The 25754-nt window shown below is 38.3% G+C and overlaps 1 protein-coding gene and 1 long non-coding RNA gene across 2 annotated transcripts; both read left to right on the top strand.

Moving 5' to 3' along the window:
* The first annotated feature begins 10687 nt into the window (after nucleotides 1-10687).
* On the top strand, nucleotides 10688-11521 carry LOC118481886. Its single transcript, XR_004866233.1, has 2 exons — nucleotides 10688-10856; nucleotides 10918-11521. It is a non-coding gene; the product is annotated as an uncharacterized LOC118481886 (long non-coding RNA).
* A 163-nt stretch (nucleotides 11522-11684) lies between these two features.
* LOC110877562 (shikimate O-hydroxycinnamoyltransferase) lies at nucleotides 11685-15342 on the top strand. Its single transcript, XM_022125717.2, has 2 exons — nucleotides 11685-12431; nucleotides 14332-15342. Exons 1-2 carry the CDS (start codon nucleotides 11775-11777, stop codon nucleotides 15277-15279), a joined length of 1605 nt encoding a protein of 534 aa, XP_021981409.1. The 5' UTR covers nucleotides 11685-11774; the 3' UTR covers nucleotides 15280-15342.
* Nucleotides 15343-25754: the final 10412 nt, after the last annotated feature.

The raw sequence follows: 25754 nt of genomic DNA, 5'->3' as shown, positions 1-25754 counted from the left end.
CTAATTTTAAAAACCTCAACACCTTCTATGTCACACCCTGACCACGTAAAACAACAAATCGTGGCGGAAACGTCGGGGAGTGTTGTAATAGAATTATTGTTTCAAACCATGGATATGAAGAGTTTCGTTTTATTAAATATTAGACATTGTCTTAAAGTTTAACAAGCAAATCAAAAATAGTCTATCATTATTAGTAAATCATTAAGGCCTTGTCCAGTCCTAAGTGAGCATGCATCCTACTCGCATTCAACATTAAGCAACTTCACCTGAAATATATGTAAAAACAAAGTCAGCAAAGAAATGCTGGTGAGTACATAGGTTTTGCGTGAGTGTCAGATTCATGGCTCGTTTGCATGTCGAAATAACTTGTACAACTTCGTTAATCGACATTAGAAAACCTTGTTTTTGTAAAATATTTGTATTGTAAAATGAAATACCAAATCAAAACAGGTTAGTTATAATTTATAAACCTCGATGCCATGAATCTTACCTCAAACATTTGTTTTTGTACACCAAATGGTAAATCGTTCTTGTAATAAAACTCGTATGGTTTATATAGTTTTTGTAAACATGGTTGTGTGACATCATTCAACTCGTACTTGTTATAGATCATCGTTCATTTGTTTAAATCGTTTAAATCGTACCAAATCGTTCAATCGTTCTCGTTTTAAATTGTGAAAACTACTTTTGGTCGTCTCACTAATAACATTCAAACCTTTGTGACTCGTTCATCGTTCCACTTGTTCTCGTATTAACAAACCACCAACGGGTAAGTTAACAATCATCAGATTCGGTCGTTACCCACCTAACCCACACAGAACCATGGGTCCGGTCTGATAACGGGATTTGTCGGATCCTATGGTACCATAACCTAATACTGGTCGGTTTGGCCGAAATTAATGAATGTCATTTGTTATGTAATTACAACCAACAAGCTCGTTCACATTATCGAAATTGTTATTAGTTTAATATAAACCATCTCACTCGTTGTGAAACCATCGTTAAAACATCGAAATCGTTTTGATACATATGAATCACCCCAAAACATTTGAAAACAGTAAAATAGGGGAACTATGTACTCACCTTCGGGTGAATTTTAAATGTTAACACAATCCCTCAATTGTTTATCCGTCGTAAATTAAATAAGAATGATTTTTAATAATCAAAAAGCACACCTTGGCATGCAAAGTACTACTTATGTCATTTCTGTTTTAATATATATGAAACTGAACTGTTTTCGGACATTTAAATAAAATAGTTAACTTATTCTAAAAATTACCAAATTTTTACAGGATATCTTAAACGATCCAAATATTATTGCGTAAAAATATCAGAGTCTAGTTCATTATTAATATTTTATAAAAATACATTTTCCCGACTGCAATCAGATTTGTTATTTTCTGATCGCAGTCTACGGAATAATTCACTAAACATTAATCGTAAGTCCGATTGACGTAATTCCAGTTGGAGAATCACAGAGACAACGGTGACCATCTACATTATAAATTTCATGATCTAACCCTACACAGAATTTATGTTATCACTGAAAACAGGACACATATTTCAGCAGCAAAAATTCAGCTTAAGCTGCTGTTACGAAATGGTTCTTTAAAAATAGGAAACGGAGTCCAAAAATTATGATTCTAGTGCCATTAGAACCGTATTTCATAATATATAAATCTAGACTTCAGAAAACACATTTTTCATTAAGTTATGATGCGGTTACAGCCAGTTAAAGGCGGCTGGAAAAGCAGATCAGCAAGTTGTTTTCAGTCTTTTAACATTATAAAGTGTGTTCGATTGATTCCGTTAACATGTTTAGCGATCACAACAATACTTACAGCAGATTATTACTTATATATATCGGATTTATCAAGCATTATCATATTTCATCATCATTTTAACACTACTTAAACCATACTTCATCTTTAGTTAGTTATACTTCAAGACTTGTTTAAGTTCTTTAGACTTTCTATCCTTTTTGATCTTTAAACATCATTAACCACATAAAAACATGAAAAAGATGAAGATCTAAGGCACTTACTAATAGCACAAGGCTAGGGGAGTTCGAGTGTAGAAAAGTGGTGGATAAAAGAAAACGAGAGCGGTCCTTCGACTTCCGAACGCACCAAGCTTCGTTGTTCACCTTCTTGCACCTTTGTATGGATGGAAAATGGCTTGAAGGGAACTTGATGGTGGGTGTATGGTGGTGTGTGATGGCTGCCGAATTCAAAGAAAGGGAGGAGAAGAGAGCTTTGTTGTTGTGTGTTTAGATGAAAGAGAAGGGTTACCTTATGAACATATTTGTAAACCATGATTCCTTATTATCCATCATGCATTGTGTCTACTAGATATCCCACAAACAACAATTAAGTAATCAAAGAGGACAAGAGGATGTCCTCTTGTCTCCTAACCGGTTGGGGGAAAGGGGTTGGGTTAGTTGGGTTGCAATTGTATGGTAACTAACTAGTTAGGAGTTAAATGTTTAGTTAGTGCATGAAAGTGTGTTATCTAATATTTAGTGTGTTAGGGTATTCAGGGACCCTAACTAGTTCGGAAAAAAAATAAAAACAATGTGCGTGACAAAATTTTAGTGTCCCGGGTAATGTTCGGTTGTTCGGTTGGGTATCGTTTCGTTAAAGTGTTTAATTATGTACCGGGTATTTTATCTAGCGTTTAAATCCCGATTTATGGCATTCCAATTTATTTTTATTATTCTATAAAAATAAACTCACCAAAATATTACTGAAATAAATTTCAGTTGCCAAGACTGGCTGCGTTGTCCGCGTTTCGCAGTAAAAGCACTGTGTCGCGCAGAAACATGCGGCACGCGCTTAAACTTGAAAAATAACGTTTTTAAGCGTTTTAATTTATTTTTCAACACGAACCTGATTAAAATAAGATTTTAATCATAACAGAATATTTGTGGGATTTAAATATTATCCGGGCGGTCACCAACGTTCGTTTCGCAGTTTCATCGGAATTAGTTCTTTAGTTCAAATAAACATGTTTTCGCAATAACGAATCCTTCGGAACTTATTTCTAAGTTATGTAAGGGATATTTAGGGTATGTTTGGCTTACGTCAAAGTTCCGGAGTGTATGTCGCGTTAAACTGATTGCGTTTAAGCACCGGTTTGCGTATAACCTTCCAGAATGTGATTTAAAGCTTGAAATCATTATCGAATCAAATTGTAAAATTAATAAACACAATTGCACATATAATAACACCAAAACACATATAATAACACGAAAACACAATGTTTATTCATAACTGACATTGTTTTAGATTGTACATCGGTCACAGAACACAGTTGTCACATTCTATAAGCTCTTTTTGAATGTTAGGTGCATTGGTGAATGCGAAATCCAAGAAATTATTGACATATAGTTGAAATGTCGGATTAAAAAAACCATTACTAGTGGTTCTCTTCGTGTACATCCAATCTTTATTAGGCAATATTTTTGTTGATCTATAACTAAATAAACTGACAATAATATTAAATTTAATAATCATAATAATAATAATAATAATTGTTATATATATATATATATATATATATATATATAGAATTGCGCTAAAATAAGAACCACCTCGAGTTGTAAGAACCGCGAGAACCACACCATCCGAGTCGCAGTTTACCATGATTTTTTTACAACTAGATGTGTGTATTATAAACACAGCCGTAAAAAAAATTTTAAACGCCGCGGCCGAGGGGGTAGTTTTTTACACCACAAGTTTGGTGTACAAAAAAAAAGAAAAAAGAAAAAAAAATAAAAACACCAAACTTGTGGTGTAAAAAACAACCCCTCGGCCGCGGCGTTTAAATTTTTTTTTTACGGCTGTGTTTATAATACACACATCTAGTTGTAAAAAAAATCATGGTAAACGGCGACCCGGATGGTGTGGTTCTCGCGGTTCTTACAACTCGGGGTGGTTCTCATTCTAGCAGCCCCCTATATATATATATATATATATATATATATATATATATATATATATATATATATATATATATATATATATATATATATATATATATATAGGGAGCCGCTAAAATGAAAACCACCCCCAGTTGTAAGAACCGTGAGAACCACTCTCCACCAATCATATTCAGCCAACAAAAGGGCTAATTTGGTCATTTTCTCTATATGTCAATTCTCTCTCTCTCTGTCACATTTATTATAACTAGCTTTTTAATCCTCTCACCTCTCTCATCTAATAAAACCCACAGATCTCGTTCTCTCTCTAACTTAAGCAAAACTCTCTGATCATCATCTTCATCGGTGAGAGACACCCACACCGGCGCTCCCCATTTCTCCGGCGACATGAAACACACCCTGAAACCCTTGATCAAACACTCATGGGAGGAAGCCGGAGCCTCACCGGCCTCCTTCTTGCTTCCCAGACAACATCAAACACCCCTGAAACCCTTGATTTTTCCGGCAATGGTGCGCGGCTGAGGCTCGAGGGGGTTTTCCGGCATGATGCAAAAACAAGGGCTGACGGTTCTCTCTCCTCTCTTCGAAGTGGTCACCGCCATCTCCGGCCTCCATCTCCTCCCGCCGCCCCCTTTTGCAACCGGTGTTTGGTGGTGGTTGCGTTGGGTTTGGTGGCGGACCCGTTGGCGATGGTAGTGGTTTCTGTTCTTGATTTTGTTTGGTGGGTGTTTGATTTCTTGTGGGTTTCTCTCTCCAAAAATGGTAGGTGTTGATTTATTGTGGGTCTCTTTCTCTCTAGAAATGATGATTTCTTTGTGGGTGTTTTTGATGATGCTGGTTTTTTTTATTTATTTTGTTAATTTTGTTTGTTGGGTTTTGATTTATTATGTTTTAGAAACGGTGGGTGTTGAGCTATACTGTTCTTGATTTTTGTTTGTTGGGTGTTGATTTCTTATGGGTTTCTCTTTCTAGAAATTGTATTTTCTTGTGGATGTTTTTGATGATGCTGGTTATTTTGAATCTGGGTTTGATGTTGAATCTGGGGTTGAATATGGGTTTGATGTTGAATTTGGGTTTCAAATGGGTTTGATGTTTGAATATGGGTTTGATGTTGAATCTGGGTTTCATGTTGAATCTGGGTTTAATGTTGAATCTGTTTGAATGTTGAATCTGGGTTTGAAATATGTTTGAATGATGTTCTTGGCCCTTTTTGAATGTCTAAATCAGTTGAATATGGGGCCTCATTTGAATCGGCAGTGATGATGTAAAAAAGAAAAACTGACAATGGCGCGGCAAGGACGCGGAGGGTAGGTTTTTGAACCTGCAACCCCATTTTTGCAGCCTCTGATTATCGGAAAATCTGAGCCAAAACTTCGTTTTTTTTAGAATCCACTCGTTCTTTTGATTTTTGTTTGTTGGGGTTTTTTTTTTTTTTTAAATCTAGGCGTCGATGATGATAACAATATATCTGAGACGCTTCACCGAGTTTGCGACTTCTGGGTGCGTTCGTTTTTGCGTAAAAAAGTTTTTGTAAAAAAAATTAAACCGTAAACTTTTTTACGTCAACCGTAAACTTTTTAACGTAAAACGTAAAAAGTTTTAGGTAAACGTAAAAACGTAATTTTTTTTTTACTAAAACGAAAAAAACGTTAACGTAAAAACCGTTAACATAAAGGTTTTTCGTATAACGTTAAAAGGTTTACGCAACACGTAAAAAGTTTTACGTTAGTCGTAAAACGTAAAAAGTTTTACGTAAAACGTAAAAAAGTTTTACGTAAAACGTAAAAAAACGGCGCGTTAAAACGTAAAACAAAATAACGTAAAAAAAGGGCGATTTTCTGTTGCGTTCGGTTTTGCGTAAAAACGTTTTTGTAAAAAAAAAAATTAAACCGTAAACTTGTTAACGTAAACCGTAAACTTTTTATCGTAAAACGTAAAAACGTGAAGCGTAAAAAGTGTTACGTAAATTTTTTCGTAAGTTTTACGTAAAACGTAAAATTTAAAAAGTTTTTCGTAAGTTTTACGTAAACTTTTTCGTAAGTTATTCGTAAGTTTTACGTAAACTTTTTCGTAAGTTTTTCGTAAAACGTAAAAAATTTTACGTAAAACGTAAAACGTAAAAAGTTAACGTAAAACGTGAAAATTTTAACGTAAAACGTAAAAACCTTTACGTAAAACGTAAAAAGTTTAAATTTTTAACGTAAAATGTAAAAAGTTTTTCGTAAAACGTAAAAAGTTTTACGTAAAACGTAAAAACTTTTACGTAAAACGTAAAAAATTTAAATTTTTAACGCAAAACGTAAAAAATGTACAACAAGGGGCGCGTTAAAAAAAGTGAAAAAAACGGCGCGTTTAAAACGGCGTGTAAAAAACGACACATTAAAAAACGTGGAGAAACGGCGCGTTTTAAAAAAAACGACGCTTGAAAAAACGGCGCGTAAAAACGCGTAAAAAAATGGCGCGTTAAAAAACTTCGGAAAAACGGCGCGTTAAAAAACTTCAAGAAAACGGCGCATTAAAAAACTTCGGAAAAACGGCGCGTTAAAACGGCGTGTAAAATGCGTGTAAAAAATTTGGCGCGTTAAAAAAAACGGCGCGTTAAAAAAACGGCGCGTTAAAAAACGGCGCGTTAAAAACGGCGCGTCAAGAACGCCGATTGAGAACGGCGCATTAAAAAGCGGCGTTAAAAAACGGCGCGTTAAAAACGGCGCATTAAAAATCTGCGCGTTAAAAACGACGCGTTACAAACGGCGTGTAAAAAAAACGCCGATTGAGAAAAACGACGCCTTAAAAAAACGGCGCGTAACAAAACGGCGTTAAAAACGGCGCGTCAAAAACGGCGTTAAAAAACAGCGTTAAAACGGCGCTCTACGCTTGAAAACGGCGCTTTAAAAAACGGCGTTAAAAACGGCGCGTCAAAAAAACGTAAAAAGTTTAACATAAAACTTAAATTGTAAAAAGTATAAAAATCTTTTAAAAAAATCTGAATTTAAAAATGTTTTTAATAAAGAAATTATGTTTAAAAAATAAAAGTAATAAAAGTAATTAATGAATAGGACAAAAAAGGTAATTTAAAATTAATATATATAAAAAGACAAAATAGAGTTATTTTACTTAAATACCCTTTTGTATTATAATATTAAAGACATAATAAGGCAAAAAACTTTTAATATTAATATTAATTTCTTTTAATCACATCCATCCATTTAGTTGATCTAAGGGCCATAAAGTGGTTCTCATGGTTTTTACAACTAGAGGTGGTTTTCATTTTAGCGATCCCCTATATATATATATATATATATAGGGAGCCGCTAAAATAAGAACCACTCCTAGTTGTAAGAACCGTGAGAACCACATTCAACCAATCAGAATGTGCCAACAGAAAGGTTATATTAGTCATTTAGCCAAAACATCAAATCCCCCTCTCTCTCTTCCATTAATGATACCAGATATTTATAATCTCTCCATATTCTCTCTCTTCAACATTATTATCTCTCCTTTCCATCTGTGTAAAACTCCATCCCTTCCATCTGTGTAAAAGAAGCTTCACCACCATCTCTCTCTCATAATTTGATCTCACCGGCGACCGGAGCCGGATGTTAGCCGGTACACCGGCGCCCAGAACCTCCAACAAACCCACCAAAAACCCACCGAGCTCCCTCCTTTCCGTTCACCGGCGACTTCTCCGTCACACACCACCACCCTCCTTCTCCTCGTTTACCGACAACCTCACCCTACAACCACCTCCTCCCTCTTTTCCGGTAACTGATTATTCAGGGATGATGTTATCTGTGTTTCCGGTAACTTATTTTCCAGAGACGAGCTCCGGTGGTTTCAGCAGCATCCAACTCGGGTGAGTCCATTTTATTTTGTTTCTTTTCTTCACCTTCTTCTTTTTCAGATCTGTTTGAATGATTATCCGATTAGACTTGTGGTTGCAGGAGGTGGTGGTTGACAGTTGGGGGGAGGGGTGTTGATGGTGACGGTGGTGTTTTTGATGGCCGACGGCAGTGTTGATGGGGGGGGGGGGTTGGATATGTTCTGGGTTTGAATATGTTCTGGGTTTGAATATGTTTGAATATGTTCTGGGTTTGAATATGTTCTGGTTCCTTTTGAATATGTTCTGGGTTTGACTGATGTTCTAGGTTTGAATATGTTTCAATTTGGGTTTGAATGATGTTCTGGTCCCTTTTGAATATGTTTGAATCTGGGTTTGAATATGTTTTAAATCTGGGTTTGAATATGTTTGAATGATGTTCTGGTTCCTTTTGAATGTTTTAAATCGGTTGAATAATGGTGCCTTATTGAATCGGCTGTGATGATGCAAAAAAAAAAAACTGACGATGGCGCGGCAAGGATGGCGGAGGGTAGGGGTTTTGAACCTGCAACCCCACTTGCAGCCTCTGATTATCGGAAAATCTGAGCCAAAACTTCGTTTTTTTTTCAAGAATCCTCTCGTTCTTTTGATTTTTGTTTGTTGGGTTTTTTTTTAATTTTTATTTTAGGCGTCGATGATGATAACAATATATCTGAGACGCTTCACCGAGTGTGCGATTTCCTGGGTGCGTTCGGTTTTGCGTAAAAACAGTTTTGTAAAAAAAAAGTTAAACCGTAAACTTGTTAACGTAAACCGTAAACTTTTTATCGTAAAACGTAAAAACGTGAAGCGTAAAAAGTGTTACGTAAATTTTTTCGTAAGTTTTACGTAAAACGTAAAACTTAAAAAGTTTTACGTAAAATGTAAATTTTTTTTCGTAAGACGTAAAAAGTTTTACGTAAACCGTAAACCGTAAAAAGTTTTACGTAAAACGTAAAACGTAAAAAGTTTTTCGTAAAACGTAATTTTTTTTCGTAAAACGTAAAACATAAAGTTTTTTTAGTAAAACGTAAAAAGTTTTACGTAAAACGTAAAAAAGTTTTACGTAAAACGTAATTTTTTTTCGTAAAACGTAAAAAGATTTTCGTAAGACGTAAAAAGTTTTAGGTAAAACGTAAAACATAAAGTTTTTTTAGTAAAACGTAAAAAGTTTTACGTAAATGTCATTTAAAAACCAGCGCGTAAAACGTAAAAACGTAAAAAACGTTAACGTAGAAAACCGGCGTGTAAAACGTAAAAAAACGTTAACGTAAAAAACCGGCGCGTAAAACGTAAAAAAACGTTAACGTAAAAAGCCGGCACGTAAAACGTAAATAACGTTAACGTAAAAAAACGGCGCGTTGAAAAAATGACGCGTTGAAAAAACGACGCGTGAAAAAGCCGAGCGTAAAAACGGTGCGTCAAAAAACGAGGCGTGAAAAAAGCCGGGTGTAAAAACGGCGCTTTGAAAAAACGTCGCGTTAAAAAACGTTGAAAAAAACGGCGCGTTAAAAAAAACGCCGATTGAGAAAAACGACGCCTTTAAAAAACGGCGCGTTAAAAAACGGCGCGTAAAAACGGCGCGCAAAAAAACGGGGCTAAATGGGGCGTAAAAAAAATTGGGGCGAAACGGGGCGAAAAAAATTTGGGCGGAGACGGAGCATAAAAAACGGCGCGCAAAAAAACGGCGCACAAATAAAATTCGCGTAAAAAACGGGACGTAAAAAACGTCACGGTAAAACGGGACGCCAAAAACCGGCGCGCAAAAAAAATCGGTTTGTTAAAAAAATGTTAATTTAAAAAGAGATTTTAATAAAAATATTCTTTTAATAAAAAATTATCACAAAATCTGAATTAAAAAAATGATTTTAATAAAAAATTGTTATACAAATCTGAATTTTGAAATATTGTTTAACATAAAATTCTGTTTTTTTAATATAAAATAATTAATGAATAAGACGAAAAGACAATTAAATATAATATATATATAAAGACAAAATAGTGTAATTTTACTATACTACCCTTTTGGATTAAAATATTAAAGACATAATAAGACAAAATCTATTTTATATTAATTTTAGTTACTTTAAATCTCATCCATCCATCTCCTTGATCTAAAGGCTAGAAAGTGGTTCTCTCAGTTCTTACAACTGGAGGTGGTTCTCATTTTAGCGGTCCCCTATATATATATATATATATATATATACATATGTAGTGGAGAGTTTAAATGAGAAGAAATTACAAATTAAGAATAAAAAGAATAAAGGAATCCATAATTTAATATGTTTAAGGCTTCTGTTAAACTAAACAAGGATAATACTTTGAGCCCACGGGGCGGTACGTGATAATATCACAGAAGCCAAACTTCAACGCGTTATTCCACCCCTACAAGAAAGTTCAACGCGTTATTTTATCACGGAATCGATTTTTGGTTATTTTTATCACGCGTTATTCTTTTGTTTTGTGAGGGTAGTTGTTGGTTTGAGGGAAATTGTTAGGTGTGGTGGTGAGTGATGACCACCCCAATAAAAAAGGTTGTGAGTGGAAAAAGTGGTTGATGACATGGCGGAACTTGATTGGTGCTTGTGATTGATAGAATTCTATCACTAGTAACCACCCCCTCCCCTTATATAAAAGATCTAGGTCGACCAAAACTATAATACTAAAGTCAACTGTCACGTCCTTATTGCTTATTGTAAGCCCAAGAGAATAAGATATCCTGTAACTATCATCAACTACCACAATAAATGAATAATTGAGGTTAAAACACTTGGATTCTGAAATAATTTAAAGAAAGCTGCAAATCATGTAGACCTACTCAATATAGCAAGCATATATCAAGTAAAATGTTTCCTACACAAACGCTAGTTATTGCCTTCTTACTTAATAATCAAATCATACTATATACAAAAACTATTAATATTCTTTCAATAAATACTAATTTTGGGTGGTTTTCATATTTATTACCTATAAAAGACATTATAGGGCCGGAATGGAAGATAAGCAAGCAAGGAAAAAGTCCATGCTAAACATTAGTTGTGTGGGTGCCTAATAAATAAAGTAAGTTTTTTAAAAATAAATTTTATTTTCTCTTCAAGAGTCTAATTTCTTATTGCTGCAGGCAAGTTTAGGTTTTCTAAAGGTGTTGGTTGCCAAGTCACAAGCTGAAGGGTTGCAAACGCATATGCGGGACATGTTGGAGGTGTTACTGAGTTGATTGAAGGAGAAATGGTGAAGGAGAGAGAGTAGATCTGGAAGATGAAACCTGAGGTTGCGAGTGGTGGAAGAAAGCAATCAGATCTGTATCAAATGATTCAAATCCAAACGCAATTTCATGAAATCGAAGTGTGATTTGAGCTAGGGTTAGAGAGAAAGGTGAATCAGATCTGGAAATTCAGAAAAGAAAGGTGAATACCTCGAGGATTTCGGGATTTTGGGGGTCAGAGGCTAGGGCTTCATCAAGAGCAGCTATTGTTCTCTTTGTTGATCAAAAAGGAGAAAAGAGATGACATGCACTTAATTTGGGAGTATACGTGTTTTTGGATGTCATGAAGAAAGTAGTAAAATTGTATTTGATAAAATACTAAATTAATTAAGTTAATAATTATAACAAAATATTCCAGCCACATTTGTAACAAAACTGTAACACAATTAGGATTATTTTTGTTTTTGTTACTATTGTGTCACACTTTTGTTTATAAAACTTGGGGGATTTTCTTTTAAAACGCGTTGCAAAGGTGTCGGAATTTGTGACGCATATTTTTGCGTTGAAAATTTCCGTAACAAATAACCATTTTTCTATTGGTGTAAATATATATTTAAAAATATTTTATATCAAAAGTATCGATTCAAGTTCTAACATGGAATCAACTCAATTATTTTCATCTTTCTTTCCCAATAAATGCACTAGGTTTCTTGCCTAGGAATCTCACCGTTCCTCATCCAAGTTCTTTCAAAAATAATATCTTTACTTCAATCATGAACATGAGAAGATATTATCAACTCCTAAACCTAAGGAGATCTAAAGGTCTTTATATGTCACATAGAAGATGTGTTCATCAAACTAGTTCTGTTGAACCTCACCACATTTGCCGCCACCCTCAGCCACCAACGCCGCCACAGCCGCGGTCGATCTTTTCTTCCTATGGTCATATATCCAGAAACACATACAGTAGAAATGCTATTGGTTCTTACAGTTTACTTCAGTCAACTCTAAACTCCAAGCATTATAGTTCTCAAGTGACTGTGAAGGGCAGAGAGGTCATTTCAGCAGCTGCAACAGCAGCATATGAACACTGGCTCACCATGTCAAACCTAGACCTTCTTCTACCACCTATTGAAGCTGGTGTTTTCTTTTGTTACAAGAAAAAGAAAAATGCAAACATGTCCCCGGAAACAGTGGTAGACACGATCAAGAAGTCGTTGGCAGGGGTGCTATCGACATATTACCCGCTTGCTGGTGAGATTGTGCAAAACAGCCAAGGAGAGCCGGAGGTGGTGTGTAACAACAGTGGGGTGGAGTTTGTTCATGCACATGCAGATGTGGAGCTCAAAGACTTGGATTTTTATCATCCTGATCATTCCGTTAGTGGAAAGCTGGTTCCCCAAATAAATCGCGGTTTGTTATCAGTTCAGGTAAGTCTGAGTCGAATAACAAGGTTTAAAACATTTAAAATCGTAAAAACTATTAGGGGGGAGGGGGTGGTCCTCACTTTTACAGATTCCATCACTCACAACATCCAATCAAGTTCCGTCATGTCATCAACCATCATTCCATCACTCACAACCTTTTTTTGTAGAAATGCCCATCACTCACCACACACCCATCTCTATTTAAAAAAAAAAAAACTCACCACTCAATATGAATAACGCGTGATATATATAACAAGTGATAAAATCCATGAGTGATACTTATGAGTGACGGTGGTGTTTTGTTTTCCATCACTCAGTGCTAAAATCATTCCACCCCGCCTACCCTTATAAAATAACCTTCCCATATAACTTACGAATTGCTTTACTATGAGTGAAATTTTACTAAGTATGGTTATTGTAAAAATAAAAAGGATCTCCGATATGGTTATTGTTTTTTAATTTTTAAAGATTGAACAATTACGTAATTAACAGCATTAAAATACGATAACTTTTTGGAACAAAAAAGTGATAATTAACCTAGTAGTATGTAGTTTCCAATTAGACTCTTTTTTTTGTACTTTTGTTTTTGTGCACTATGAAAGTTAGAGAGCAAACACTAAACAACGAATTTATGGTCATATGGACATCGTAATACTTGATCAACAGAAAATACGACATAAAAGAATTTGAAGTTTTTATTTTTTTCCATTCATTTATTCAAACATTCAATCAATCCATTATATTTTGTTTTACCAACTCATTATTACTTTTAAATATGCTACTCAAAAAATATTTCATAAAACAGATAAATGAGAACTCCATAAAAAAAGTTTAACGTAAATGTCTTAGGAGAGTGGGGGTGGTCCGTGATGGCCACCCACCACGCGTTGAAAACAAAACGCACACCGCCGCCACCTTTATTATCACACATGATAATATCATCGCGTGGAAGGAATCATGCGTTGAACTTGATGAATTCGAACGTTGGTTGATGCCTTTTTGACCGTTGTTCGATGCCTTTTTCTAACGTTAAACTTATTAAAAAAAATCTTTAAACCTTTTATCTATATATATCCCCATTTTTAACCATTTCACACACACCAAAACATAAACACATTTAACACAATCTACATCTTTCTCAAATGGAGTTCCCTACGGATTCAACGTTTCCGATGTCTAGCGATAGCGATACCGAGTCGTCTTCTGACAATGCGCTAAAATATTTTGTGTCGGTGTATAACGAACTTGATACTAGTTCGTCCCGCCCAAAGAAGAAGATGGTAGACCAACCATCATACTAGAAGCGGTGGTGTCGAATGATTTATGGATTTGCCATTCGTATTTCGGTGTTCCAGGTTCAAACAACGACATCAATGTGTATTTCGGTTGAGATACGATTTAATCGAACTAGTAGGTTCTTTAGGTTCGGAGTTTCATGAATCGGACGAGTAGTAGAGTTTTTTTAGTAATTTTTTTTTAAATTGTAGCCTAAAATACTTCTAGTATGTTAAATTGAACTAGTATGTTTTAATTTTAATGAAATTTATAATTTTAGTGTTTTATTGTTAATTTCTAATTTAAAAAAAAAATTAAAAAATTTGTGAGTGATGGAATTCTATCATTAGTGATGACCACCGTCACTACAAAATGCTTGTAAGTGATAGAATAGTGGATGATGACATGGCAGAAGTTGATTGGATATTGTGAGTGATAGAATTCTATCACTAGTGACCACCCCCATTCCCCTTAGATGATACTAGAAACAAAATGGTACTGTAGTTTTATTTACATGCTCTAGACAAATTCTACGACAATGGTCATCTCTTAAGAGTTATATTTTATGAATATATAAAACACATGAATGCAATTACCAAAATCAGTAACTCATGTTTTAATGAAACAGGTAACAGAGTTGAAATGCGGATCAATGATCATATCTTGTGCATTTAACCATCAACTAAGTGATGCCTACTCAATGAGCATGTTCTTAGTTGCATGGGCTAAGCATGCACGCTTGGAAAAAATGTCCAACCTCCCATCATTTCGGCCCTCAATTTTGAACCCACGACACCCTCCTCATTATGAAACATCCCTTGACAATCTATACGTCCCCATGATCACTTCACTCCCTCCTCCATCATCCTTTGAGGAACCCTTGGGAAGTCGCATGTACCACATTCGTGCAGAATCAATCGAACGTATACAATCTGAAGCAAGCACAAAAGAAACAAAAAGAAGCAAATTCTTGTCATTCACTGCATATGTGTGGAAACTATTAGCAGATGGAGGCAATGATGTTGGGAGCAGCATATCTAGAATGGGCATTGTCGTCAACGGACGGCGTTTTTTAACAGAAGTTAATGAGAAAAGTTCATCATCGTTTGAAAACCACTATGGAAATGTACTTTCTGTCCCATATGGTGTGGCTGCAAATAGTGATCTCAAGGCAATGGCACTTCATGAAGTTGCAAACCGGGTTCATGGGTTTGTGTCCGAGACAACAAATGAAGAACATTTTAGGGGTCTGATTGATTGGATCGAGTTGCATCGACCAGCACAGGCAGTTCCTAGGATATATTTTGGACATGAGAAATCAGAAGGCAGGGATGTGGTGATCACATCCGGAAGTAGTTTACCGATCAACGATATGGACTTTGGATGGGGCAAGCCTGAGTTTGGTTCGTATCACGTCCCTTGGAGTAGTCGAACCGGATACATTATCACCATGCCGAGTGCAACTGGAAACGAGGATTGGGTTGTTTGCATGCATCTCAACGATAAGGAATTTGATGTGATTGAGCGTATGGCACCCAATGTGTTTATACCTCTTTCCATTTCGAGTTTGGTTTAATTTATTTTGTAAAATTTCTTTGTATGTGGTTTGTTTGAATGGTATTTTACATGCATTTTGTTATATGTATCAGCATGTGTTACATTAAATAAAGGGCAACTAAAGGATGGCAAATTGGAAATAAATAATCTCATCTAACTCAATTTGGCCGATAATAATAACAAGTCAGTTAATGTCTGACAATAATTCGAACCGGTTAATTTTTCTGTAAAATAGTCCACCGTTAAAATAGGTTAACGGAGTTAAGTTTTTTCCGAATTACAAACCGATGTTTTAAGGCTTTTGCTCAGAACGAGGATACGAGTTGATTGATATAAAACTTAACTCGAAATACAAGCACTGATTTTGACCCGCTTATTAACACGAGTCACTGATTTTGTAGCTATAGACCCAATCTTAGCTAGTGGTATGCCAAAAATACAAGCACTTCCTTTGCATGTTATTCCTTAATCTGAGGCTCTTTCAGATGAGATGCAATGGTAGCTAGCATTACCAAGTCATTAAACACAATGCCGTCTTTCAAACATCTGGCACGTCATATTTCTTGTTGCTTCCTTTTCACCACAAAAATCTCAATGTTTAACTCGATGTAGATGAACCTCTTCTACTTTAATACCTATGCGATCAAATAAAAAATCCAATATTTTTTATAGGGTGTGCTATTCACACACCTTAATCTCTATTTCTACACCCTTTAAGATGCCTCGTATAGGCCTAGACGAGGCGTCTAGGGTCTTTAAGACGCCTCGTCTAGGCCTAGACGGGGAGCCTAGGGTTTTTGTCTCCGACCAGACACTGAACCTCGTACAAGGTCAAATCAATCACATCAGACGGGGCGTCTAGGTCTAGACGAGGGAGCAATACGATATAGGAAGACGCCTCGTCTAGGCCTAGACAGGACGTCTTGAGGACTGAGTTGACTATCTTCAACCATGGTTGCAAAAGTCGCTAGGGGCTCCCTTCTTGGCTTCGGGAGTACTTGGGAAGTACTCGGGTTAGGCGGAGATTACTCGGGGAGTAATTGGCCTGGGGGAATAGTACTCGTGCCTCGGCAGCCTACCTTGTAGCGAGTACTCGGGGGGTACTCGGAGCCTAGGCGGGACTTTTACAACCATGTCTTCAACCATCCATCGTTCTGCTTCTTTGCACCGAGCTTTTTTTTTTTGCCTTCTTCTTTTATCACTTTTGAGGTGCTGAAATGTCATCATATTGAGATGCCAACTATGCCTTTAGGCTGTATTCTGGCTAGTCATGGGTACCCGAAACCGTTCCGGTAACAGTTATTAGCTTAACTGTTTTAATTACTCCTTGTTTTAATTATTTACTAACGATGATACCGTTTTTTTTTGGAGGAGACTGGTGTTCCTATTCTAACAAGCAAGAGGAGGTTATGTCTAGTGTACAAGGAAAACAAAACAGACCATTTCTATATTTGAACATGCATCGCCCTGTTGATGAAACATCCCCTGTAGATAACTCATACCATGCTGATGAACCATGTTATCTGGCGCAACAAGGATATCCAGATTATGGATACGGATGTGAATATTCTTACATCCAACAACACTATCTTGATGGATACGAAGGAGATAGTGGTCATCAGCAATTCATTTCCCCGAGCAATCCTTACGTTCAATAAAACTATCTAGTTGTTGGAGGATATGGTGGATATGGTGGTGAGGCACCCCCATCCCGGGCCATCTGTACTTCACAAAGCAGGTATCAAATTTATTTAGTTACATTAGACTGATTAATAAATATAAAATCTAACCTAACCCTGTCGATGTTACAGGTTTTCAACTCACTAGATAAACGAAAGAAATGGGAACAAGAAATGGCAAACGCGGATGGTTTCGTTATTGTACCCGTCGATCAAAGAAAACTGGGGGAAGGACCGGGAGGGTATGGCTTGAATGTGACCGTGGTGGTGAGCACCATACTACAACAACAATTAGAAAAGCCGGAAGGAAAAACATCGGACCGTTTTACCTGCTGGCGGTGCGAGACCATCCGTATGAAATCTGGGAGATAAAAGGGGGAAACACTGAACATAACCACGGACTTTGTGAAGACCTGTCGGCCCGCGCATTTATGCGAAGGTTTACTCCAAAAGAATACAGACTGATCGAGCAGTTGACAACTCAAAATGGAGCCGCGCAAAATTTTTCAAACGATAAGGAAGCAGGACCCCGGCATGTTTCATGCTCAGAAAGATGTTCAAACCGTTGTACAGAAGATTATAACCGAACAAAGAGACTGATTAACTCCCATGCAGTCACTAGAAAACACCCTGATAAAAACGAATTTATTTACGAGACATGGGAGAAACCCGGAACAAAGGTTGTAACAGAGATCTTGTTTGTTCATCCCTACTCGAGTGATATGTGGCGTGCATTCCCGCCGTCTTGCTGATCGATTCGACGTACAAGACAAACATATACAACATGCCATTTGTCCAGATTGTTGGTATGACGCCTACCAACCATTCGTTTTATATCGCGCATGCCGTTATCTGTAAAGAACGGAGTGATAACTTGGTATGGGTGCTTGAGAGGATCAAGTCAATGTTGGATGAACGTATGGAGCCATGTGTGATTGTAATGGATGGAGACCTGGCCCTAATGAGCACGTGTGCTAAAGTATCCCAAACGCCTCCAGGTATCTTTGTAGGTTTCACATACAACAGAATATTTGTAAGCACTGCAAGAGCACCTTCATAGAAGAAGATTGGTAAAAATTTCTATCATTCTCAGGGTCATTGTGTGAGTCTCCATCAGTACCCATATACGAGTACCACTTGCGCAACCTGCAAAAGCGACTTGTGGAGTGAAAATGTTCAAGTAAGTTTTTTAATGACATATGACTCACATATGTACATTTAGTAAATTATTTTTACTTTTTAGGGGTGTTCAAGTATGTGTATGATAACTGGCTGAAAGATTATAAGGAAATGTTCGTCTTTACGTCCAAGATAGGAGCTCGCTGGACTGTATAATTGGTTATTTCCAGGATATAGTTGAAACACAATACAATGAAATAAGTAGGAGTTTTCGAGCATGCATCGAAAAAAGAATGAACTACCACAGAAACCCGTTGTTTGACCACCTACGTCGAAAAGTTTCCCATACAACACTTAACTTGTTGAGTGGAGAGCTACTTAGGAAACTAGACATCTTGTAGCGCTTTCATACGCCATGTGGTTGCTTGATGTGGTACAGCTGTGGGTTGTCGTGTGCTTGTAGGCTGAAAAAGTACCTACGTGCAGGTAATAATTGTTAAACATACAAAACTTGTGTGATATATGTCCGTTAATCATGTGGCTTAAACATTGCATTGTTTTAACCGCGTCGAGCGTCCGATTCAACTCGAAGACATAGATGTCTTCTAGCAGAAGCTTAACTTTCAACCATGTAAATTGATAAATGATGACATTGACGTGGTCGAAAAGCTCAATATTGTTAGATAACAATTAGAGTCGCACCACCCTGCTAAAAAAAAAACTTGTTATCGAAGATTAAAGCGGTGTTCACTCCAACCAAATCTACCAAGAAACCACCAGTTGTCCAACAAAATATGCGTGGCCGACCAACAAAAAAGCAAGTACAATAAAGGTTGGACGAGGCCGCTCGTATAGACGAAGAATTGAGGAGAAGCTCTTTCGGTTATACATACACGTGCTTTGAAGGTTCCCGGAAAAGTAAATACGATGCCCCCCATCACAGCTCTCACGTTCCATCACAGGCCTCTCAACAGTCGGTTATAAGGTCTCAAAAACCCAAAGCGGGCCAAAGCCGTTCAACGAGTTCTAAAAAGAAAGAGATACGAGATGATAACGGTTTTTCTTAATATTATTGTTGTTATTATTAATGTTATTATTATTACTTGTTATTATTGTTAAAATTGATATTATTATTGTTATTAGTATTTTTATAATTAATATTATTATTAATTGTTAGTATTATTAAATTTATTATTATTATTATTATAATTATTATTATTTTTAGTACTATTCTACGTATATGGTATTTTTTTGCCGATTGATTATGGATGAGGTTGAGATTCAGATCCAGTAGGTCGCGCATCCGCAGGGTCCGCGGCGGGCTCCGCCACCGCCGGCGGATCTGTGGGCACGGTCACCCATACCTGGAGTTTACTCTCGGCACCAACGTCGCCCGTTTTTGTGGGAAGCTTAGGAGGATGCATGTTGGATCGCATGACGCGGTCAACTAGGATGCACTGGAGGCTATTGTTGAAACGCCTAAACTCTCTTATTTCATTCATGTGGATTCGCTGTGGCATTGTATTTTTAAGTTAGCGCACATGGCAAGCTACACAGAGCTGTTGGTCGAGTTTTTATCGACATTCACATTTCACCCTCCTCGGGCTGACCAGCCGCCTGCACAGTCACATGCTCCTCCCCTTCCGCCTTAGGTTTCTTTCAGGCTTGCTGGTGTTTGGCATTCGATGATGCTAGCTGAGTTTGCAGTTCATAGCGGTTTATACTTGTAGGAGGAGATCGCTACGGACGTTTATATACAGGGGCTAGTAGTGGTTGATAGACCCACTCTTTTAGGGTTTTGGCAGGTGGTTGCGGGGGCAAGTACCTAGGAGCACGACAAGGCGAAGGGGAGGATTTCACATGTTGATGACCCATTGTACAGGTACGTACATTTATTACAGTAATTATTGTGATTATTATTATTATTATTATTTATTAATTTCTGTATTTCGATAACACTATCTGTAAGCATCTACATAGGATGCTCTCTACTTCTATTACAGCTCGTGGCCACAACCGTGAGTGGTATACGAGCAACGACATCGTTTTCTTTTATTGTTTGTTGTATAGGAGGTCGTGCACACTTGCAGACGGTCTAGCCCAGTACTTCGCCTCCGCCCATCACTTGCAGGAGCACGAAATTTTTATGGCGGCGCGTACGTGACCGTCATTGCCCGTTCATTAGGCCATTTACTGGAGTTGGATCCACAGTTACTGCCGCCCATAGTGTTCACGCGGATGGGTTTTCAGACGTTGTGGGGGATGAAGCTGATTAAGAGGCTCGACATCCTCGGCGAGCGGTTTAAAACCCGTGGAAGTCTCATATGGGTTCCGCGAGACCTCCCGGAGCAGTTCTGTCACACCCTAACCGATGGCGGAATCATCGGGGCGCGGCACTAGGCAAATCAGATTGCTCAAGAGAATCCATGACAACTATATTGCGACAGTATTTAATGCATTCATTATCCCATACTAATAACAATACATTCACATAAGTTATCACAGATTTCTTGTCCTCTCGAACAATACAAATCCGACAACATAGAATTTAGGGGAGTTTCTAGACTTCCTAGCTTGATTTAATGTAGACTGCGACTAAACCTGCAACATATGTTAAAACAACATCAATACAAAAGTATTAGCGAGTATACAAGTTTTGATAGTATAGCAAGAAATAGATAAAAAGTGTTGCGAATTACCAAATACATAAACGAGATACCTCAACATACATGCATACAAGACAGATACTACCAGCTAAGTCACTCGAGCTGCGATTGCGATTGCAATTCATCCTAACTAGATCCCGTCAGGTGCTATAGTACTATACTAGTTAAGGCGGGACCTCGCGAGTATAAGTCCTAACACATATGTAACTAGCATCACGTGTAAATATGCATAACAGCCATTCGCAAGTGAAAAACAGTTTGATTGATTAATTCGTTTTGATAACTTCGATTTAATAGAAACGTATTTTACACCCAAAATGCGATAAAAAGGGGTTCGAGTATACTCACAGTCGGTGTTCAGCAAGTAAACACAGCTTGGTTGGATTGAAGGGAGCGCGTCTGAGATTAGCCTGATTACAGATTGATAGCCTAAGCGTCGAACTGTGCGTTAATCGGGGCAGTGTACCAAGTGTTGGAAGGTAATCCAATCGGATGGCAATCCGATCGGATGGCCAGTCGATTGGGTGGTAATCCGTTCGGATGGTCATCCGATCAGATGCCCATTCGATTGGATTGTAACCTCGTTTGGTATGGATGTGTTTGTGTATGATGGTTTGCCTTTTGAAGTTTTCGTTGTAGCATTTGAAAACAAAGAAGTATCTCTACCTTTCAGGTCGGTTGATCGAACAGCGGCCCGATCGGGCGACAATCCGATTGGTAGGACACTTTAGTGAGAATAAGTCCACAACAGTTTGTTACTCGATCGGGTGGTAATCCGATCGGGTGAAAATCCGTTGGAACTGATGTGCGATGAGGATTTGTAAAATGTTTAAGTGTTGAGGATCCAAAAGTCAGACGATCGGATGGTCGTTCGTTCGGACGGCAATCCGATCGGACGGCAATCCGTTCGTCGTTCAGATCTTTGAATGTTTGAAAATTGTTTAAGTCTTGATACCAAGTGCAATCTAATCGGATTGCGGGTCGATCGCGTGGCAGTCCGATCGGACGGTAATCCGTCCCGCAACCTGACCGTTTCACAACTTGTTTATTTTGTTAAGGGTTCTGCGATTTGATCGAGACGGTATGACTACGAGCTAAACAATGGAAACTCCACCGAGTCCAAGTCATTGGATCGGATAGGAATCACCCTGTCCGACCAGTTAACTATTCTCGACGGTCATTCTTGTTTAACACGATAAGCCGGTCATCTCGTTGATAGGAACCAGTTCTCAAACCGACACTTCACTATAGGCAGAGTAGAAGGTCTGTACGAGCTCTGTTGCTACCGGTTTCGAGTGAAAAGTTAAGGAAGTTTGAAGAAAAGCTTAGAAAACTTAGATTCGGCTTAGATTTAGGTGAGATTAGTGTTTATACACCGTGGAATCTATCAGATCTAGACTGTTCTTAACGAGATGAGGTCACACTTCATTGTTCCTAAGAACTCCATGATGACATCACCTTAGAACGGCTCAAATCCAAAGATTTAACGGTGAAAAAGTGAGACTTGATGGTGAAAAAGATGAAGGAGTGCGTGTCGATCATAGAAGTACAAGATCCAGGGTGAAAACTTACAAGAATCGTGAGAAATCGAGTGAAAATGGCGAGAAGGCGTCTGGTCAAGCGAGAGCAGTCACAACAACTGTTGTTGATGTGACAAGTGGGGTATTTATAGGAAAGGAGGAGGAGAAGGCGGTGCAATGAATCGAATCGGACGGCTATCCGAGCGAGTGGCACCTCGATCGGGTGACAATCCGATCGAGCGGTCAGTCGATCGGTGGCATCCTGCGAGTTGTGTTTTGGCGTTTCGTTTTGATCATTAGGCATTGCAATAGTTTGGTTACACATTTCCACTCGATCGGGTGACAATCCGATCGAGCGGTCAGTCAATCGGTGGCATCCAGCGAGTTGTGTTTCAGCGTTTCGTTTTGATCATTAAGCATTGCGATAGTTTGGTTACACCTTTTCATTCCCACATCCATATATTTATTATAATTAGTCACACAATAAATATCCATATTTCAAAGTTGCGATACAATAATCGGGTTTTGTTCCAAACATTCGTTACTCTGCGACACATCACGGCTATCGAGGAGGGTAGAATAGGTCCTCAGTCGACGTCATCGTGAGAGTTAGTGTGTGTGATGGGATGTGTTATAGCGATAAAGTATGCGTAATATGCGAAAATACTGCGAAATAACGATGTATTCGATATAGCTACATTATGATCCGAATCTCTGGTGCTAGGCGTAACGAGTATAACGAGTAGTAAAAACGCACGAACGTGCGGGTTGTTACAGTCTCCCCTGCTTTTGGAAATTTCGTCCCAAAATTTATCCGCAAGAAGGGTTGCGAGGATCGATGCGAGTGGGAGTAGCGATAAAGCATCAAAAATAAGCGAGCGATCGATTGGAATTCGACGAGCGAGAGTGTTGTGATGACTGGCAATGGCAGCGAGTAAGGCGATTCGTATACAAAAGATGGTAACACACAAAAAGCGATCCAAAAGTGTTTTGAATTCTCGAAAAGTTGATTAATTCAAAAAGGTTTGAAGAAACTTGTTTATGAAAAATCTTCCCACAGTGTGGCATTAAACTGTTTCGATGTTCAAACCAGCGCTATGAGTGGGGTTTTAAAAATCGTTTTACGATATTTTCTCGTCATGTGGCAGTAACCTGAGTCGATTGTTACACCATCGTTACAAGAAAATCTCGTTTTGTACAAAGGTTTTGATCAAATTTTAGAAAAAGTTTTGTAAGAAAAGCTTTGTTTACACACAGGTTTTAACAATATCAAAAAGTTTTTAGATTTAAAGTTGGTCCCGCATGGCACTTTCCCACGAAAGTTCGACAATATGGCTAAAAGACTTATATATAGGAAGTACCAGCGGCATATCCACCATGTTTTAGCCATATGGCTTCCGTCCCGTGAGGCGGTGTCATGTGTGTCGATATAGTACTGATAGATTTCGATTCCCTTGGTCCAAGCGGAAGAGGGTCAGACCAAATTTAAGAGAAAGGTTGAGCCAACTGAGCGATGAAGTCGCTTCCGAACCCAGTTTAGTGACATGAGCGAGTGCGACAAGTGATATGCGGTACGCGATAATCATAAACATAGTAAGCGAAGATGACGGCAATAAACGAAAAGCGATATGCGACGAACGATAGCGACAACCGTCGAGCGATAGGAGACGATCGATGCGTTGCAAGCGATGGGAACATGCGATTTGACTAGATTAGAAAACACCACAAATTTAACTAATATTAAGCCCCACATGGCCTTTTTCCACGAAAGTCTGCTGATATGGCTAAAACACATATAGGAAGTACCAGCGGCGTATCCACCATGTTTTATCCTTATCTGTTTCGTATCGTGAAGTGAGGTCATGTGTGCTAACATAACACAGGTAACATAAATAACGGTAAGCGATAGCGATGGCGATAAACGTAAGCGATACATGATGAGCGACAGAGCAATACACCTGCGATAAGGCGATACACAAGCGATATGCGATACACAAGCGATATGCGATAGCGCGATGCACATAATAAGCGATTGAGCGAAACACACAGTATGCGATTGAGATTGCGATATAGATTCCAGCGATAATGCGATTGCGAGCGTGTTGACTTACAAAAAGTCTAGCGATTACACGCTTTGAGTTGCGATTGAGATTGTTACGCCTTGCGATGTAGTTTAGTGTGTCGAAAATAGAATTAAATAGTATGCTTGGTCTAATAAGATTCAACTTGTATGGCACTTTCTTCACAAGACATTGGTTGGCATGGCGAAGCACTTATATATAGGAAGTACCAGTGGCGTATCCACCATGCATTAACCACACGCCTCTGTCCCGTGAATAGGTGTCACATTGTGTCGACATGGTCAAGACACTTATATATAGGAAGTACCAGCAGCGTATCCACCACGCTTAACCATGCTTTTAACGTTATGGCATCATTGAAACTTATTACGATCCCGTGCACTGACCAACATAATCCCGTGTGCACCCGTGATTAAGTTGTCCTTTGCACGTTTATTGCAACTTGCTTCAAGAATGCATTGTAAGGGAAAAACACATTATATAGTAAATAGTGCTAGTATATAGTCCGTGCGCGAGTGCGAGAGAGTGAGAGATAAATAGAGTCCACATTGCGTCGAGAAATAGAACAAGTTGACACATAAAAGAAATTAACGGAGATAATCGTATTATTACAACAATATTGGAAGCGTAACTAATGTTGCTGTGGAGGACTTCTACGGAGGCTGCGATTTTTGTTGAAATTCCTCAAGTGTGCGACCCCGTGCGACAGTGCTTGGTAAGATGACCATACCAGTTACAATTTGCAATAGCGACAGTTAGCTTCTGGCGGGTGATGATACGTACACATGAGACACAGGGGATGAGTTCCATTGTAGTCATGCTTCGAGTGAATTGGAACTGCTTGGAGAGGTTCTGGCTGTGACAGTTCAGTGGTTGAAGAGTTTGGGCTCATGATCTTTCGTTTGCGGCTAGACAGAGCTTCCCTTAGCGATGTGTCATCATCGGAGGGTACGTCTGAGGACTCATCTGAAGAATCGGCGGAGGAATCGTTAGAAGAATCGTCGGAAGAGTCGATGACGATTGCTTGATGGGCTTCTTTGACAGGATTCTTAGAGAAAAATCTGTCCAAGACTCGTTTTTCGTTGATTTCTGCGGCTAAGCGGTAGGTTTCTTCGAGAGTAGCAGGTCTTGCAGCTTCAACAAAATCGCCCACACACTCAGGCAAGCCATAAATATACTTCATGATGGCTTTTTCTGAAGTGTTGACTTGACTTGGGAAGATTATGCTAAGTTGTTTGAACCTTGCGGTGTAGCCAGTACTGTCACCTTCGACTTGCTTGATTTCCCAAAATTTGTCTTCTAGTTTCTGGACTTCGTGGGGAGGGCAGTACTCTGTCTTCATGAGCTCTTTCAGCTCATCCCAAGAGTGGGCATAAGCTGTGGAGATCCCACGTTTGTTACGTTCGGCTGTCCAGCAGTCGAGTGCTTG

The sequence above is a fragment of the Helianthus annuus genome, chromosome 9, assembly GCF_002127325.2.
Source record: "Helianthus annuus cultivar XRQ/B chromosome 9, HanXRQr2.0-SUNRISE, whole genome shotgun sequence".
Taxonomy (NCBI): Eukaryota; Viridiplantae; Streptophyta; class Magnoliopsida; order Asterales; family Asteraceae; genus Helianthus; species Helianthus annuus.
This window is presented reverse-complemented; position numbering and strand designations above follow the sequence as displayed.

Coding starts and splice junctions, on each gene's coding strand:
- LOC110877562 (XM_022125717.2), top strand. CDS start 11,775: ATGAACATGAGAAGATATTATCAACTCCTAAACCTAAGGAGATCTAAA. Junction 12,432..14,331: donor GCGGTTTGTTATCAGTTCAG/GTAAGTCTGAGT, acceptor TTAATGAAACAG/GTAACAGAGTTGAAATGCGG.